Here is an 18161-nt window from a genome sequence, read left to right on the forward strand (position 1 = left end):
ATAGAATCAGGAAATAACAAAGGAAGAAATCCGATTGGTCAGGAAGATCCCTTGTCTGGAATGTGGGGGCGGAGTCATTATTATTGGTGTACAATACAATACACAACGTGTTCCATTATTATAACAAAGTATTGTAGAAAAGATCCCAACATAGAAAATGGGGGAAAGGAGGAAATAAAGGCGGATATGAAGGGGAATCTGTGTACGGGGAACACCTTAACAATCACCACCATTTTATTCTCCAGGGCCTCTGATGTCACAGAATAGATGTTTGGGGGTTTATCTCATCTTCAGGACCAAAATCTGCATTTTCCCATGTGTGCAAAATCATGCAGAAACAGCTCTGGCAGTGAGAGGGTTAATGTGGGCTAGATGGGATCCCTCTGCTGGGGTGACATTAGAGCTCCCCCTAGCTGCAGCCTGGTAATAACATTGCTGGGAGGTCTCTTCATTTCTCTGCTCCATACTTCCCGTCTTTATAGAAACGTCTCCTGACATTTGGGGGTCTATTCATAGAATGTTTGTATAGCAATTCCCTCAGTGAGAGTTCATGTCCATTTCTCCTGTGTGAATGGGGGAACCAATGTTATTAGGATCACATCTGACCTGCTGGAATGTCTTCCATTCATGGAAAATACATTGAAAACTTCTTATCCTGATATCAATGGCCAACCCGGTCCCACACTTCATCCATGTCTTTGGGGGCCTCTCATCTCCTTGAACTGTTTCTTCCATGATGAAGATCAGCCATGGAGTATATCTGAGGTGTATATCAGGGTGTGCTTCTTCCCCACATGAGAGCTGGGATGTCCAGCAACATTCATCTAGAAGACATTTCCCGCACTCAAGACACTAATACACCTCCAGGGTTGTGTGGGACCCCTGATGTACAGGAAGACAGGACTTCAGTGAGGAACATTTCCCTCACTCAGGACAGGAAAGTGACTTTTCCCCCGTGTGAGACCTCTGATGTGTGTAAAGATTGGAGTTCTGTGAAAAACATTTCCCACACTCAGAACAGGAATATGGCTTCTCCCCTGTGTGACATCTCTGATGTTTGTAAAGATCGCCCTTCTGTGAAAAACATTTCCCGCACTCAGAACAGGAATATGGCTTCTCCCCTGTGTGAGACCTCTGATGTGTGTGAAGACGGGACTTCACTGAAAAGCATTTCCTGCACTCAGGACAAGAATATGGCTTCTCCACCTTGTGATATCTCTCATGTTTATGAAGAAGGGACTGCCGCACAAAACATTTCCCGCACTCAGGACAGGAATATGGCTTCTCCATTGTGTGTGATCTCTGATGTGTGTGAAGATGGGACTTCACTGAAAAGCATTTCCTGCACTCAGGACAGGAATACGGCTTCTCCCCCGTGTGAGATCTCTGATGATTATGAAGTTTGTACTTCTCTAAAAAACATTTCCCACACTCAGAACAGAAAAATAACTTCTCCCCCGTGTGAGATCTCTGATGTCTGCAAAGACTGGACTTCACTGAAAAACATTTCCCACACTCAGGACAAGAATACGGCTTCTCCCCCGTGTGAGATCTTTCATGCACATTAAGCTCTGATTTTTGCCAAAAACCCTTCCCACACTCAGGACAGGAATGTGGCTTCTCCCCCATGTGAGATCTTTTATGTGTGTAAAGATTGGACTTCACTGAAAAACATTTCCCGCACTCAGGACAGGAATACGGCTTCTTCACTGTGTGAGATCTTTCATGCACATTAAGCTCTGATTTATGCCAAAAACCCTTCCCACACACAGGACAGGAATACGGCTTCTCACCCGTGTGAGATCTCTGATGACTATGAAGTTTGGACTTCTGTGAAAAACATTTCCCGCACTCAGGACAGGAATACGGCTTCTCCCCCCTGTGAGATCTTTCATGCACATTAAGCTCTGATTTATGCCGGAAACCCTTCCCACACTCAGAACAGAAAAAAAGCTTCTCCCCCGTGTGAGATCTCTGATGTGTGTGAAGATTGGACTTCACTGAAAAACATTTCCCGCACTCAGGACAGGAATACGGCTTCTCCCCCGTGTGAGATCTTTTATGCCTATTAAGACCAGATTTATAAAGGAACCCCTTCCCACACTCAGTACAGGACAAGCTCTTCCCTGTTGGAAGGCCGGCCTGGTCCCTCACAGTCTGAGGTTCCTCAGGATACGAGGAATCTGATGGTCCATCTACACTGGGTGGTGCCGGATGGACATTGGAGGGAGCCGGGTTTTCTCCTGGACTATACTGTGTGATGTCCTCATCTTCTACTTTCCAGTCTGGAGACAAAGTGAGACAATCCTCGGAGGTTTTCCTCATCTCCCGGCCATGGACTAAAATACAAAGACAAAGAGGATTACTAGACAGGAGCTGATTGGTTCCCCCAAACCAGGACTCTGCCCACATCAGGCAGCTTGATCTCTGAGGAGCTTACAATTCCACCCTCAAGGGAACTAGGAAATGGCTCCTAGGAGGGGATTATAGGATGAGGGTCCCCACCCCCTCCATCACTCATCACCATCTTCCCACCACAAGAAGTACTGCACTTCCTTATTTAGTCCATGATTTAGTCATGAAGAACAGCGGGGCTGAGCCCCACCAGAGGTCAGAGAGTGAGGATGGGGGGAGTACAACCAAGATGAAGACTGGACTGATCCTGAAGACCACCATCATTGGGGTATTAACTCCTCCCTCATTATCACTTTCTGGTTAAGGGTCCAAAGTTGGAGGATGTTATCACATTATTATCACCATGTAAAAGTCTGTGCTCCAATCACATCATCCGATATAAAATGTCCAGCTGGGAGGAAATGGGTGTAACAAAAGAGAATCCATATTATGTGTATATATAGCAGTGGGGGGAGGGGGAGAGCAGAAGTCAGGAGTATGTCATGTACAACATAGAGTATATAGTGCAGGGGTCAGGAGTATGTAATGTATAACAGAGTATATAGTTCAGGGGTCAGGAGTATGTAATGTACAACATAGAGTATATAGTGCAGGGGTCAGGAGTATGTAATGTACAACATAGAGTATATAGTGCAGGGGTCAGGAGTATGTAATGTACAACACGGAGTATATAGTGCAGGGGTCAGGAGGATGTAATGTACAACATAGAGTATATAGTGCAGGGGTCAGGAGTATGTACTGTACAACATAGAGTATATAGTGCAGGGGTCAGGAGTATGTCATGTACAACATAGAGTATATAGTGCAGGGGTCAGGAGTATGTAATGTACAACATAGAGTATACAGTGCAGGGGTCAGGAGTATGTAATGTACAACATAGAGTATATAGTGCAGGGGTCAGGAGTATGTAATGTACAACATAGAGTATATAGTGCAGGGGTCAGGAGTATGTCATGTACAACATAGAGTATATAGTGCAGGGGTCAGGAGTATGTCATGTACAACATAGAGTATATAAAAAGTCGAAAAATGAGCGCTGGATATAATCTGAAAGGAGCTGCTAGAATAAAATGTAAAAACCTCTAAAACCTTCTAAAACATATAAAATAAACATGCAGCACTAAAAAATGTGACAAAAACATAGAAGATATAAATCATTGGTGACTGAGTCAAACTATGTTATTGATATGTTATAGATGTTATGTTATATGTTATAACATATAACATAACATATATGTTATGTTATATGTTATATAGGTGTGGAGAAAGTCTCCAGGTGGGTTTAGCCTGTCATTTATCATAGGTAGAAATGTCCACACATGGACTTCCACAGGGACCCCCAGACTACATATAGAACCTGTACAGTGTCCCCTGTAATGAATTGCTTCCCCCCAGGCCTATAGCAGAATGACAGCTGAGCGGGATCTCTCCCATCCTGGGTGGACATCATATGAAGTCCTCCAAGTCTAGCGACTCTGCTGTATCTTGATATGTCACCTGCTGTGTCCACTAGATGACAGATCATTGTACCAGGCCAGCCCAGTACCATGTGATTGCTATGACCAATCACAGTGATCACATGACAGTTGTACACAATAAATGTCTTTCATTCATAGCCATCCATTGTGTACTATTGTGATGATCTCTGTGATTTGTCACTGGCTCACTACCTCTACTGGAAATGTATTCCAAGCATCTACTACTCTTTCAGTAAAATAATACTTTCTGAGATTAGTTGTGAACTTTCCTCCAGTTAGTTGGAGGTCATGTCCTCGTGTTCTTCATTTTGGTTTCATATTGAAAATCCTGCCCTCCTGAACCTTATTCACTCCCTTGTTGTATGTAAAGGTTTCAGTCATGTCTCCCCTTTCCCTTCTCTCCTCCAGACTGGACATGTTACGTTCCTGAAGTCTCTCCTGATATCACTATTTGTATTCCCCGTCTCTGGACTCGTTCTATCTTATCACCTTTATGTAAGTGAGGTCTCCAGAACTGGACACAGTATTCTAAATGAGGTTGCTGGTGACCCCTCTAGTGATAGAAAGATCTATATAGAGGAATCAGGACCCCCTTCCTCCTGCCGGTGACCCCTCCAGTGATATAAAGATCTATATGGAGGAATCGGGACCTCCTTCCTCCTGCCGGTGACCCCTCTAGTGATAGAAAGATCTATATGGAGGAATCGGGACCTCCTTCCTCCTGCCGGTGACCCCTCTAGTGATATATAGATCTATATGGAGGAATCAGGACCTCCTTCCTCCTGCCGGTGACCCCTCTAGTGATATAAAGATCTATATAGAGGAATCGGGAACTCCTTCCTCCTGCCGGTCAAACTTCCAACTGAGTCAAACTATGTTGTGGGAAACATCCCAAGTTGGCGTTTCAAGGTGCAAATAGTGAAGAAATATTCAGTTCAGGTGTATTCAGTGGGGATCCATGATGGTGTATTAGAATATATGGCTGTAGATTGTACTCACCAGAGAGCGCAAATCAATGGGCATTTGAGATCATTAGGACAACTCCTGGTCATCCGCATCAGGTTACTGGAACGCCGGGACATCTGCATCAGGTTACTGGAACGCCGGGACATCTGCATCAGGTTACTGGAACGCCGGGACATCTGCATCAGGTTACTGGAACGCCGGGACATCTGCATCAGGTTACTGGAACGCCGGGACATCTGCATCAGGTTACTGGAACACCGGGACATCTGCATCAGGTTACTGGAACACCGGGACATCTGCATCAGGTTACTGGAACATCGGGACATCTGCATCAGGTTACTGGAACGCCGGGACATCTGCATCAGGTTACTGGAACGCCGGGACATCTGCATCAGGTTATTGGAACACCGGGACATCTGCATCAGGTTACTGGAACACCGGGACATCTGCATCAGGTTACTGGAACACCGGGACATCTGCATCAGGTTACTGGAACATCGGGACATCTGCATCAGGTTACTGGAACACCGGGACATCGACATCAGGTTACTGGAACACCGGGACATCTGCATCAGGTTACTGGAACACCGGGACATCTGGTGGGCATCACTAGGATAAGCAGCACACCATCAGGGCATCCAGGCACCAGGATTGCACTTAATCAGCCACCAGGGGGAGCCACACTTGTAGGTAAAGCCAAGTCCCCATGGATATCCTTGTAGGGACGGCTCATGACAAAGGAATCAGAGCAAAAAGAATGTCCATAGTGTAGTAACTTATTAAATAAAGGGGTAACAGAAGGAGATGCAATGTAACTCACATTAAAATCAAAGTGACAGTGGTTTAAAGATGGCTGCCAGCCGTCCACATGGGCCGTGCCGTGTGATGTCTATGAGGCAGCTTCCTTACATGTTTCGTGCACCTGCATGTTATCAAAGGAAGCGTGCCTCTCCTCATGACAGTTCTTATATAGTAGAATGCGCACTTGCGCAGTACCGTCCGCTACCGCCATTTGTGCATGAGCGAAGCATGCGAACGGCGGCCATCTTATTGTAGCTCAATATGCCAGGCAACATATAGGAGAAATCCCCATTACGAGAAGACAGAGGAGAGAGATGGTCTCCACTCTCGTTGGTATTATGGACAACAATCTTAATGAAAACAGCCGAATAGAACGATAGATATCAGGCTAAATAGATACAAAGGAGGACAATCCTCAGGTATTGATATAAAATGCCCAAATAGAAAACAGGAAACAGGAGGAATTCCATACCATATAGTCTGTGGGACTACAAGTGCCAGGGAAGAGTGGATATAGGAGATTCCTACAATGTTGCTGTGGCATCATGTGCAGATGTGCATCAGTAAAATGGGCAATAAATATCAAGTCAAATCTAGATACAGGAGACAACTGGTATCACAGTAAACCGAATTCTGTCATATTAATAATTAATAGATAAATAATAGTCATCAAAAAATAATCAAATGTGACTGATAGAATAAACAAATGGTAGTATGATCATAAAAATAACAATAACAAATGGATTAAATCGTATACTAAAAGTAATTAAATAGAAAATAATCATCAAATGTTAGTTACTGGATGTTACTGATAAAAGCAGGGAAAGGGATGTTCCCATCCTAGGAATATGGACAAGTCAATAGTAGGATCTCTGATGTGACATAATAAAGTATACAGAGAGATCAGAAATAAACCTGAAGATCAGATAGAGACGTGACTATATTACATGATATAATAATTATATATGTTACTGATAAAGCAGGGAAGGGATGTTCCCATCCTTAGAATATGACAAGTCAATAGTAGGATCTCTGATGTGACATAATAAAGTATACAGAGATCAGAGATAAACCTGAAGATCAGATAGAGACGTGACTATATTACATGATATAATAATTATATATGTTACTGATAAAGCAGGGAAAGGGATGTTCCCATCCTTAGAATATGACAAGTCAATAGTAGGATCTCTGATGTGACATCATAAAGTATACAGAGAGATCAGAAATAATCCTGAAGATCAGATAGAGACGTGACTATATTACATGATATAATAATTGTATATGTTACTGATAAAGCAGGGAAAGGGATGTTCCCATCCTTAGAATATGACAAGTCAATAGTAGGATCTCTGATGTGACATCATAAAGTATACAGCGAGATCAGACATAAACCTGAAGATCAGATAGAGACGTGACTATATTACATGATATAATAATTATATATGTTACTGATAAAGCAGGGAAGGGATGTTCCCATCCTTAGAATATGACAAGTCAATAGTAGGATCTCTGATGTGACATAATAAAGTATACAGCGAGATCAGAAATAATCCTGAAGATCAGATAGAGACGTGACTATATTACATGATATAATAATTATATATGTTACTGATAAAGCAGGGAAGGGATGTTCCCATCCTTAGAATATGACAAGTCAATAGTAGGATCTCTGATGTGACATAATAAAGTATACAGCGAGATCAGAAATAAACCTGAAGATCAGATAGAGACGTGACTATATTACATGATATAATAATTATATATGTTACTGATAAAGCAGGGAAGGGATGTTCCCATCCTTAGAATACGGACCAGTCAATAGTAGGATCTCTGATGTGACATAATAAAGTATACAGCGAGATCAGACATAATCCTGAAGATCAGATAGAGACGTGACTATATTAATATAAAAATGTTCCGTATTTTCCGGCTTATAAGACGACTTTTTACACCTTGAAAATCTTCTCAAAAGTCGCGGGTCGTCTCATACGCCGGTATACGGCATGCTGACACTTTCTAGGGGGGCGGCGCGGTGCCGCCGCCGCCCCCCCCCCCTTCCTTTCAAGGGACACTAAGTACAGGGGTGGACAGGGGCTGCTGTTTCTTACCTGGCTCCGGTCCCACGACGATCCGGTCCAGGAAGCACAGCTGCTCCTTCATTCGGTTCGGCTACTGGATGTTCGCGTGGCTGCTCGGCTCCGCCTCCTCACTGGTAATTGGCCGCCAGGCACACAGGCGGCCAATCACCAGCGAGGAGGCGGAGTCGAGCGGCCCCGCAAAAATCGAGTGAAGGAGCGGCCCATAAGTGTGCCGTACAGAGGTGCTGCTGCAACCACATATGCTGGCTGCAGCAGCACCATACTGGAACAGGGGTCAGCAAGTGTCATTGGTGTCAGTGGGAGGAATAGTGCCCCATCATTGGGGCATTATTCCTCCCACTGACACCAATGATGGGGCACTTTTCCTCCCCCCCACTGACACCAACGATGGGGCACTATTCCTCTCCCCACTGACACCAACGATGGGGCACTATTCCTCCCCCCCCACTGACACCAACGATGGGGCACTATTCCTCCAACCCCCACTGACACCAATGATGGGATACTATTCCTCCCACTGACACCAATGTTGGGACACTATTCCTCCCACTGACACCAATGTTGGGACACTATTTCTCCCACTGACACCAAAGATGGGGCACTATTCCCCCCACTGATACTAATAATGGGACACTATTCCTGCCACTGATACCAATGATGGGGCACTATTCCTCCCACTGACACCAATGATGGGGTGCTATTCCTCCCACTGACACCAATGATGGGGCACGATTCGTCGCTCTGACACCAATGATGGGGAACTATTCCTCTCACTAATACCAATGATGGGGCACTATTCCTCCCACTGATACCAATGATGGGGCACTATTCCTCCCACTGATACCAATGATGGGGCACTATTCCTCCCACTGATACCAATGATGGGGCACTATTCCTCCCACTGATACCAATGATGGGGCACTATTCCTCCCACTGACACCAATGATGGGGCACTATTCCTCCCACTGACACCAAAGAAGGGGCACTATTCCTCCCACTGATACCAATGATGGGGCACTATTCCTCCCACTGACACCAATGTTGGGACACTATTCCTCCCACTGACACCAATGATGGGGCACGATTCCTCCCACTGACACCAAAGATGGGGCACTATTCCTCCCACTGATACCAATGATGGGGCACTATTCCTCCCACTGATACCAATGATGGGGCACTATTCCTCCCACTGACACCAATGATGGGGCACTATTCCTCCCACTGACACCAAAGATGGGGCACTATTCCTCCCACTGATACCAATGATGGGGCACTATTCCTCCCACTGACACCAATGATTGAGCACTATTCCTCCCACTGACACCAATGATGGGGCACTATTCCTCCCACTGGTGTGCATTGGAAGAGGGGTAGTCTTATATGGCGAGTATAGACCAAACACTACATTTTAACAGGAAAAGTAGGGGGTCGTCTTATACGTTGGAAAATACGGTATATTAATAAAATAATGAGTCATGTAAAAAAATAAAATAAAATAAAAAATGACATAAAATATTTTAAATCTATTTTAAGATAATAAATAGATATGACAAATGTAAAACGGATATCAAGAGTATAAATACTAGGTAGAATGAAAATATAAAGGTGTTATGTAAAGAAATGATACATGTAGGACAGAAATAAATTACCTGGTGCCGATAAAGCACTTTATATCAAGGTCGATATTGAGGCCCAAAGGGGTATGAGTATGTAATAAATAAATCCATTTGGTCTCAAGCCTTGAAACTGCTCGGCGTTTGAAAGTGCCTCTCCAGTGCTTCTTCACAGTATCTATGCCTATGAATTTGAGGCAATGCGGGTTCCTGTTATGCGACTCTCAGAAGTGCAAAGATACTGAGTGTTCCTTAAAGCCCTTCTTAATGTTGCTCGGGTGTTCTCTAAGCCTATCTCCCAATCTCCTGGTAGTCCTGCCTATATACTGCTTTCCACATGGACACTCAAGGAGATATACAACGTGTGTACTATTGCACGTCATAACCGTTTGGATGTCATACACCTTGCCGGTGATGTTGGAACGGAAGCTTTTCACTGCTTTCTAATGGATCCATTATTAACACATAACATGCATCTGTTGCATGGGGAAAATCCTTTTAGGTTGAGGCATAGAGAAGGCTGTTTAGGTGGGTTGACAGTGTGAGGGGCTAGGATATTCCTCAAGGGGAGAGCCTTCCGATACGTGATCTAAGGCAGACCAGGTAACAGTGCCTAAAACTGGGTCGTTTTTAAGGATTGACCAGTTTGTCTTAATAATTCCAGCCACTTGTTTATATTGAACAGAGAAGTTTGTGATGAATGGACAAAATCTATCACTCTTATTGCTATTTATCGGAACAAGAAGGTCTTCTCTATTGAGGTTGCTCACTTCTATCATTTCTGTTTCCAGAGTAGCGGCATTGAAGCCTTTTTCCAAAAAACATTTTTTAAGAGTTTCTGATTGTGTGATATAGTCTTCAATTTTTTCACAATTCCGGCATATACGCAGAAACTGTCCCTTGGGGATAATATCCAGCCATCTCCTCACTGTCATGAGGAGAGGAACGTTTCCTTTGATAAAATGCAGGAGCACGAAACATGTAAGGAAGCTGCCGCATAGACATCACACGGCACGGCCCATGTGGACGGCTGGCAGCCATCTTTAAACCACTGTCACTTTGATTTTAATGTGAGTTACATTGCATCTCCTTCTGTTACCCCTTTATTTAATAGTTACTACACTATGGACATTCTTTTTGCTCTGATTCCTTTGTCATGAGCCGTCCCTACAAGGATATCCATGGGGACTTGGCTTTACCTACAAGTGTGGCTCCCCCTGGTGGCTGATTAAGTGCAATCCTGGTGCCTGGATGCCCTGATGGTGTGCTGCTTATCCTACTGATGCCCACCAGATGTCCCGGTGTTCCAGTAACCTGATGCAGATGTCCCGGTGTTCCAGTAACCTGATGCAGATGTCCCGGCGTTCCAGTAACCTGATGCAGATGTCCCAGTGTTCCAGTAACCTGATGCAGATGTCCCGGTGTTCCAGTAACCTGATGCAGATGTCCCGGTGTTCCAGTAACCTGATGCAGATGTCCCGATGTTCCAGTAACCTGATGCAGATGTCCCGGCGTTCCAGTAACCTGATGCCGATGTCCCGGTGTTCCAGTAACCTGATGCAGATGTCCCGGTGTTCCAGTAACCTGATGCAGATGTCCCGGTGTTCCAGTAACCTGATGCAGATGACCCGGCGTTCCAGTAACCTGATGCCGATGTCCCGGCGTTCCAGTAACCTGATGCCGATGTCCCGGCGTTCCAGTAACCTGATGCCGATGTCCCGGCGTTCCAGTAACCTGATGCCGATGTCCCGGCGTTCCAGTAACCTGATGCCGATGTCCCGGCGTTCCAGTAACCTGATGCAGATGACCCGGCGTTCCAGTAACCTGATGCCGATGTCCCGGCGTTCCAGGAACCTGATGCCGATGTCCCGGCGTTCCAGTAACCTGATGCCGATGTCCCGGCGTTCCAGTAACCTGATGCCGATGTCCCGGCGTTCCAGTAACCTGATGCCGATGTCCCAGCGTTCCAGTAACCTGATGCCGATGACACGGCGTTCCAGTAACCTGATGCAGATGACCCGGCGTTCCAGTAACCTGATGCAGATGACCCGGTGTTCCAGTAACCTGATGCAGATGTCCCGGTGTTCCAGTAACCTGATGCAGATGTCCCGGTGTTCCAGTAACCTGATGCAGATGTCCCGGTGTTCCAGTAACCTGATGCAGATGTCCCGGTGTTCCAGTAACCTGATGCAGATGTCCCGGTGTTCCAGTAACCTGATGCAGATGTCCCGGCGTTCCAGTAACCTGATGCAGATGTCCCGGTGTTCCAGTAACCTGATGCTGATGACCAGGAGTTGTCCTAATGATCTCAAATGCCCATTGATTTGCGTTCTCTGGTGAGTACAATCTACAGCCATATATTCTAATACCACCATCATGGATCCCCACTGAATACACCTTCACTGAATATTTCTTCACTATTTGCACCTTGAAACGCCAACTTGGGATGTTTCCCACAACTCTATTGTGCCAAACGCCTCAGTGCCTTCATTTATTTACTATATGTTTGATTACTGCTATAGACTGAGACAATCACAGACGGCCATTTACATTCTATCAATAACATAGTTTGACTCAGTCACCAATGATTTATATCTTCTATGTTTTTGTCACATTTTTTATTACTGCATGTTTATTTTATATGTTTTAGAAGGTTTTAGAGGTTTCCATGTCTTAAAATGGCCGCTGCCGGCATTTTGCCCTTTTGTCAGCCGGTATTTAAGGTCTATGAGCACACACGTCCGTATCCCTATTGAAAAAGTCTGGATGTGACGAAACGCGTCTGTGGCACGTGACGTAGTGATGCACTGACGTTTCCGGAAGTGCTTCAGCGGCCATTTTGGTTTCTGGTACACGCGGTTGTTCCTATCCCTAAGGACTTCCGTTTACCACCAATGGAGGTGGCTCTGAGACTCTCCTTTTCTATGTAGACGCCAATTGTATTGGAGATACTGCCGATTGTGGATGCCGGTTGTATTTCTCCCATTATGGATGCAGATTTCAGCCTTTTTATATGTAAGTTGCTACAATAAAATGGTGTTTTATTTGATCCTAATACTGACCCTTGGTCTGTCTATGAGGTCTGTGGAAAGTATCCAGAGAAGCACATGCCATTTTGATGCAGCTCCATCCCACTTATGGATTCAATGCTGGTTATATTTACCTTCGGGTAATCATGCATTGTTACTGCGGTCAGGGGGTGTATTTTAGTTTCATTTTCACGATTGCTGTGGCACTGAGTTACCTTGTATGTGGCAGGAGAGGCACATTTATGTTATCCTGAGATAATACACTATGTTTAGGTTTTGTTTATTTGAGGTCTATGAGGAATATCTGGAATCCATCACCGACCCGTTCTGGAATCTAAGCTATTTGGATCTGCTTGGAGTATTTGGATGACTGTTTGCACTATTTGTGGACTTTAAGTTTATTCATTTTATTTATTTATTCAAGTCTGCAATATTATTCAGTAAACTGATACGAGGCATGGAGGAGATCAGCTATGAGGAAAGATGAGAGGAACTGAATGTATTCTCTACTGAGAAGAGGAGATTAAGGGGGATATGATCTCCATGTATAATACATAAGGGGGGGATATGATCTCCATGTATAATACATAAGGGGGATATGATCTCCATGTATAATACATAAGGGGGGTATGATCTCCATGTATAATACATAAGGGGGGGATATGATCTCCATGTATAATACATAAGGGGGGATATGATCACCATGTATAATACATAAGGGGGATATGATCTCCATGTATAATACATAAGGGGGGGATATGATCTCCATGTATAATACATAAGGGGGGATATGATCTCCATGTATAATACATAAGGGGGGGATATGATCTCCATGTATAATACATAAGGGGGATATGATCTCCATGTATAATACATAAGGGGGGATATGATCTCCAAGTATAATACATAAGGGGGGATATGATCACCATGTATAATACATAAGGGGGGATATGATCTCCATGTATAATACATAAGGGGGATATTATCTCCATGTATAATACATAAGGGGGGATATGATCACCATGTATAATACATAAGGGGGGATATGATCTCCATGTATAATACATAAGGGGGGGATATGATCTCCATGTATAATACATAAGGGGGATATGATCTCCATGTATAATACATAAGGGGGATATGATCTCCATGTATAATACATAAGGGGGGATATGATCTCCATGTATAATACATAAGGGGGGGATATGATCTCCATGTATAATACATAAGGGGGGGATATGATATCCATGTATAATACATAAGGGGGGATATGATCTCCATGTATAATACATAAGGGGGGATATGATCTCCATGTATAATACATAAGGGGGGGATATGATCTCCATGTATAATACATAAGGGGGGGATATGATCTCCATGTATAATACATAAGGGGGGATATGATCTCCATGTATAATACATAAGGGGGGATATGATCACCATGTATAATACATAAGGGGGGGATATGATCTCCATGTATAATACATAAGGGGGGATATGATCACCATGTATAATACATAAGGGGGGGATATGATCTCCATGTATAATACATAAGGGGGGGGATATGATCTCCATGTATAATACATAAGGGGGATATGATCTCCATGTATAATACATAAGGGGGGGGATATGATCTCCATGTATAATACATAAGGGGGGGATATTATCACCATGTATAATACATAAGGGGGATATGATCTCCATGTATATTACATAAGGGGTGATATGATCTCCATGTATAATACATAAGGGGGGATATGATCTCCATGTATAATACATAAGGGGGGATATGATCTCCATGTATAATACATAAGGGGGGATATGATCTCCATGTATAATACATAAGGGGGGATATGATCTCCATGTATAATACATAAGGGGGGATATGATCTCCATGTATAATACATAAGGGGGATATGATCTCCATGTATAATACATAAGGGGGGGATATGATCACCATGTATAATACATAAGGGGGGATATGATCTCCATGTATAATACATAAGGGGGGATATGATCTCCATGTAGAATACATAAGGGGGGGATATGATCACCATGTATAATACATAAGGGGGATATGATCTCCATGTATAATACATAAGGGGGGATATGATCTCCATGTATAATACATAAGGGGGGATATGATCTCCATGTATAATACATAAGGGGGGATATGATCTCCATGTATAATACATAAGGGGGATATGATCTCCATGTATAATACATAAGGGGGGATATGATCTCCATGTATAATACATAAGGGGGGATATGATCTCCATGTATAATACATAAGGGGGATATGATCTCCATGTATAATACATAAGGGGGGATATGATCTCCATGTATAATACATAAGGGGGGATATGATCTCCATGTATAATACATAAGGGGGGATATGATCTCCATGTATAATACATAAGGGGGGATATGATCTCCATGTATAATACATAAGGGAGGGGTATGATCTTCATGTATAATACATAAGGGGGATATGATCTCCATGTATAATACATAAGGGGGGATATGATCTCCATGTATAATACATAAGGGGGGATATGATCTCCATGTATAATACATAAGGGGGGATATGATCTCAATGTATAATACATAAGGGGGGATATGATCTCCATGTATAATACATAAGGGGGGATATGATCTCCATGTATAATACATAAGGGGGATATGATCTCCATGTATAATACATAAGGGGGATATGATCTCCATGTATAATACATAAGGGGGGATATGATCTCCATGTATAATACATAAGGGGGGATATGATCTCCATGTATAATACATAAGGGGGGATATGATCTCCATGTATAATACATAAGGGGGATATGATCTCCATGTATAATACATAAGGGGGGATATGATCTCCATGTATAATACATAAGGGGGGATATGATCTCCAAGTATAATACATAAGGGGGGATATGATCACCATGTATAATACATAAGGGGGGATATGATCTCCATGTATAATACATAAGGGGGATATGATCTCCATGTATAATACATAAGGGGGGATATGATCACCATGTATAATACATAAGGGGGGATATGATCTCCATGTATAATACATAAGGGGGGGATATGATCTCCATGTATAATACATAAGGGGGATATGATCTCCATGTATAATACATAAGGGGGATATGATCTCCATGTATAATACATAAGGGGGGATATGATCTCCATGTATAATACATAAGGGGGGGATATGATCTCCATGTATAATACATAAGGGGGGGATATGATATCCATGTATAATACATAAGGGGGGATATGATCTCCATGTATAATACATAAGGGGGGATATGATCTCCATGTATAATACATAAGGGGGGGATATGATCTCCATGTATAATACATAAGGGGGGGATATGATCTCCATGTATAATACATAAGGGGGGATATGATCTCCATGTATAATACATAAGGGGGGAATATGATCTCCATATATAATACATAAGGGGGGATTGCTGTAGGAAAGTCCTGGATCCTTTCTTGGATACACAGAATATAACTGGATATAACATTTATAGGGAAAGTTGATCCCGGGAATATCCGATTGCCTCTCGGGGGGTCAGGAAGGAATTTTTCCCCGGCAGGAGGAGATTGGATCGTGCTTTGCTGGGTTTTTGCCTTCTGGTGGATCAGCTGTGGGTGTCGGATTATAGCTTTTATTTTTAATGGTACAACTAGATGGATGTCTTTTTTCAGCCAGACTATGTAACTATGTAGGTCCCACACCGCTGCCTCCCATCTCCTGAGACTGCACTCAGTGACTTGGGTCTGAGACACTACGGACATATCCCTCCACCCGGCACAGCCAGCAGATAACAGAGAAGGTACCCTGGAGGAGTTCGGCACAAGGCAGGAGACCCCAGTCACATGTCCTGGGTGCCTACATTATGCAATGCTTATAGGAAAAATCCACATTTTGCTGCCAGCTGAACCCCAGAACCTCCATAAATCCAGTCTAGATACATAAATTGTGTCTGCAGCACAGAGAAGGAAGATTATCCGAGAGAAATCCAGGAATACAGGACGGGGAACACAGCTCAGGAAAGTGACCAGGGGATTACAGGCTGATATCACCCAGTCCCCGCCCTACTCTGGACCAATCAGTGAGCAGTATGGGTGGAGGAATGGATTTAGTGTTCATGACCCACCTGTGCTGATCTCTGTAGGAGTGTCCTCCTCTATAAATGTCCCCGTTATTCCATCCTCCTCCATAGACTGCTGATCATCCCTCACATACGCCTCTTCTTCTTCTGCTTTCACCTCAAATTCTATATCGATTGGATCTCCACTCTAAATCAAGGAAATGAGAGAAAATATCATCTGTAAAATTTAAGGTCACATAAACATCCACACATCATCTATACAAGTCCATGTTCTAGATGCTCAATCCCACCAACCTTGCAACAATGAGGGATGGTGTGACCTTCCTGTGTGGAATCCCGGGAATACAGAGGACGGGGACATCTCTCTGGTGGGTTCCCATGACTGGATCCATCTGTAGGAAACACACACACTGACTGAATCCATTGTTTCTATGTGTTTATCAGATGATGGGGGATCTAGGTGGATCCTCCGTACTGCTCTCTCCTTTACAATAAAGTCTCCTCTTACCCGGTGATGTGAGGGGCGGCTGATTGTCCATCATGACGTCCTTGTAGAGATCCTTGTGTCCTTCTAAATACTCCCACTCCTCCATGGAGAAATAGACAGTGACACCCTGACACCTTATAGGAACCTGACACACACAATGATACAGTCACCATCCAGACACATCCCTTGTCTGTTACTGGAGAATGTCCCAGAATTCCCGGCACCGCTCACCTCTCCTGTCAGCAGCTCCATCATCTTCTTGGTGACTTCTAGAATCTTCTGTGTCTTCTGTCTTGTAGGGATCAGGGATGGAGGTGGGGGGATGGTGATGGGATTCTGGATTCTCGAGGATCTTGTGGTCATACGATGAGATCTCCTTCTGGTGTCATTGTCGGTAGATTTCTTCATGACTCCTGTACAGTTCTGTGTGATACAAAGATAAATCTCACTCTCCCATAATCCCTCACTTCTATGGTCAGCTCTAGATTTATTCTCCAGGGATTGGCCACAATGTGCCGACTCAGCAAAGGACAGACATGTCCATCCAAAGATATGATGACAATGGGGTCAGATTTATAGCTCCTTCTAGAAGTCATATAATAGAGTCACTAATGGTTTACTAGTAAGGCTCACTGACCCACCAGGAAATGTCACCCATGGATTAAGTGGTCAGTGGGCGTGGCATGCTGGTAATCATGGGTCTCACTGATTGGACGAAAGCTGAGATTGTTCTCTTCTATAACCAATGCCGCCATCTTGTGCTATAACCAAATCTCATAGAGTCCGGACACTTTATGTATTCATAGTACTTGTGTGGATGTCGTTATTGATTACAGAACATCAGAAGACTTCAAGTGACTCTGAATACCTCCCAGTGTACAGCCGAGTCAGATTTAACCCCTTCATTACACTCACCTCTCCAGTCAGCAGGCTGAGGATCTCCAGGGTGAGCTTCAATATCGTCTCATTCCGGGGAAATTCCTTCCTTACAATCTTCACAAAACCCAAAGTCTGCTGATTGTCCATCATGACGTCCTTGTAGAGGTCCTTGTGTCCTTCTAAATACTTCCACTCCTCCATGGAGAAATAGACAGTGACACCCTGACACCTTATAGGAACCTGACACACACAATGATA

General features: G+C 43.7%; 1 protein-coding gene across 1 annotated transcript in view; it reads right to left on the reverse strand.

Moving 5' to 3' along the window:
* The window catches only part of LOC149469365 (uncharacterized), a 52005-nt gene continuing 33844 nt past the window's right edge, over positions 1–18161 (reverse strand). Inside the window, exons 2-5 of the mRNA XM_089669340.1 lie at positions 17940–18143; positions 17256–17447; positions 17046–17169; positions 1–2339 (exon numbers count right to left, since the gene is read on the reverse strand). Of these exons, the coding sequence (XP_089525466.1) occupies positions 925–2339; positions 17046–17169; positions 17256–17447; positions 17940–18143 (1935 nt within the window). The 3' untranslated portion in view covers positions 1–924. The remainder of the gene's footprint in view (positions 2340–17045; positions 17170–17255; positions 17448–17939; positions 18144–18161) is intronic.

The sequence above is a fragment of the Staurois parvus genome, unplaced genomic scaffold (assembly GCF_062004578.1).
Source record: "Staurois parvus isolate SC_StPar_1 unplaced genomic scaffold, SC_StPar_1.0 ptg000073l, whole genome shotgun sequence".
NCBI lineage: Eukaryota > Metazoa > Chordata > Amphibia > Anura > Ranidae > Staurois > Staurois parvus.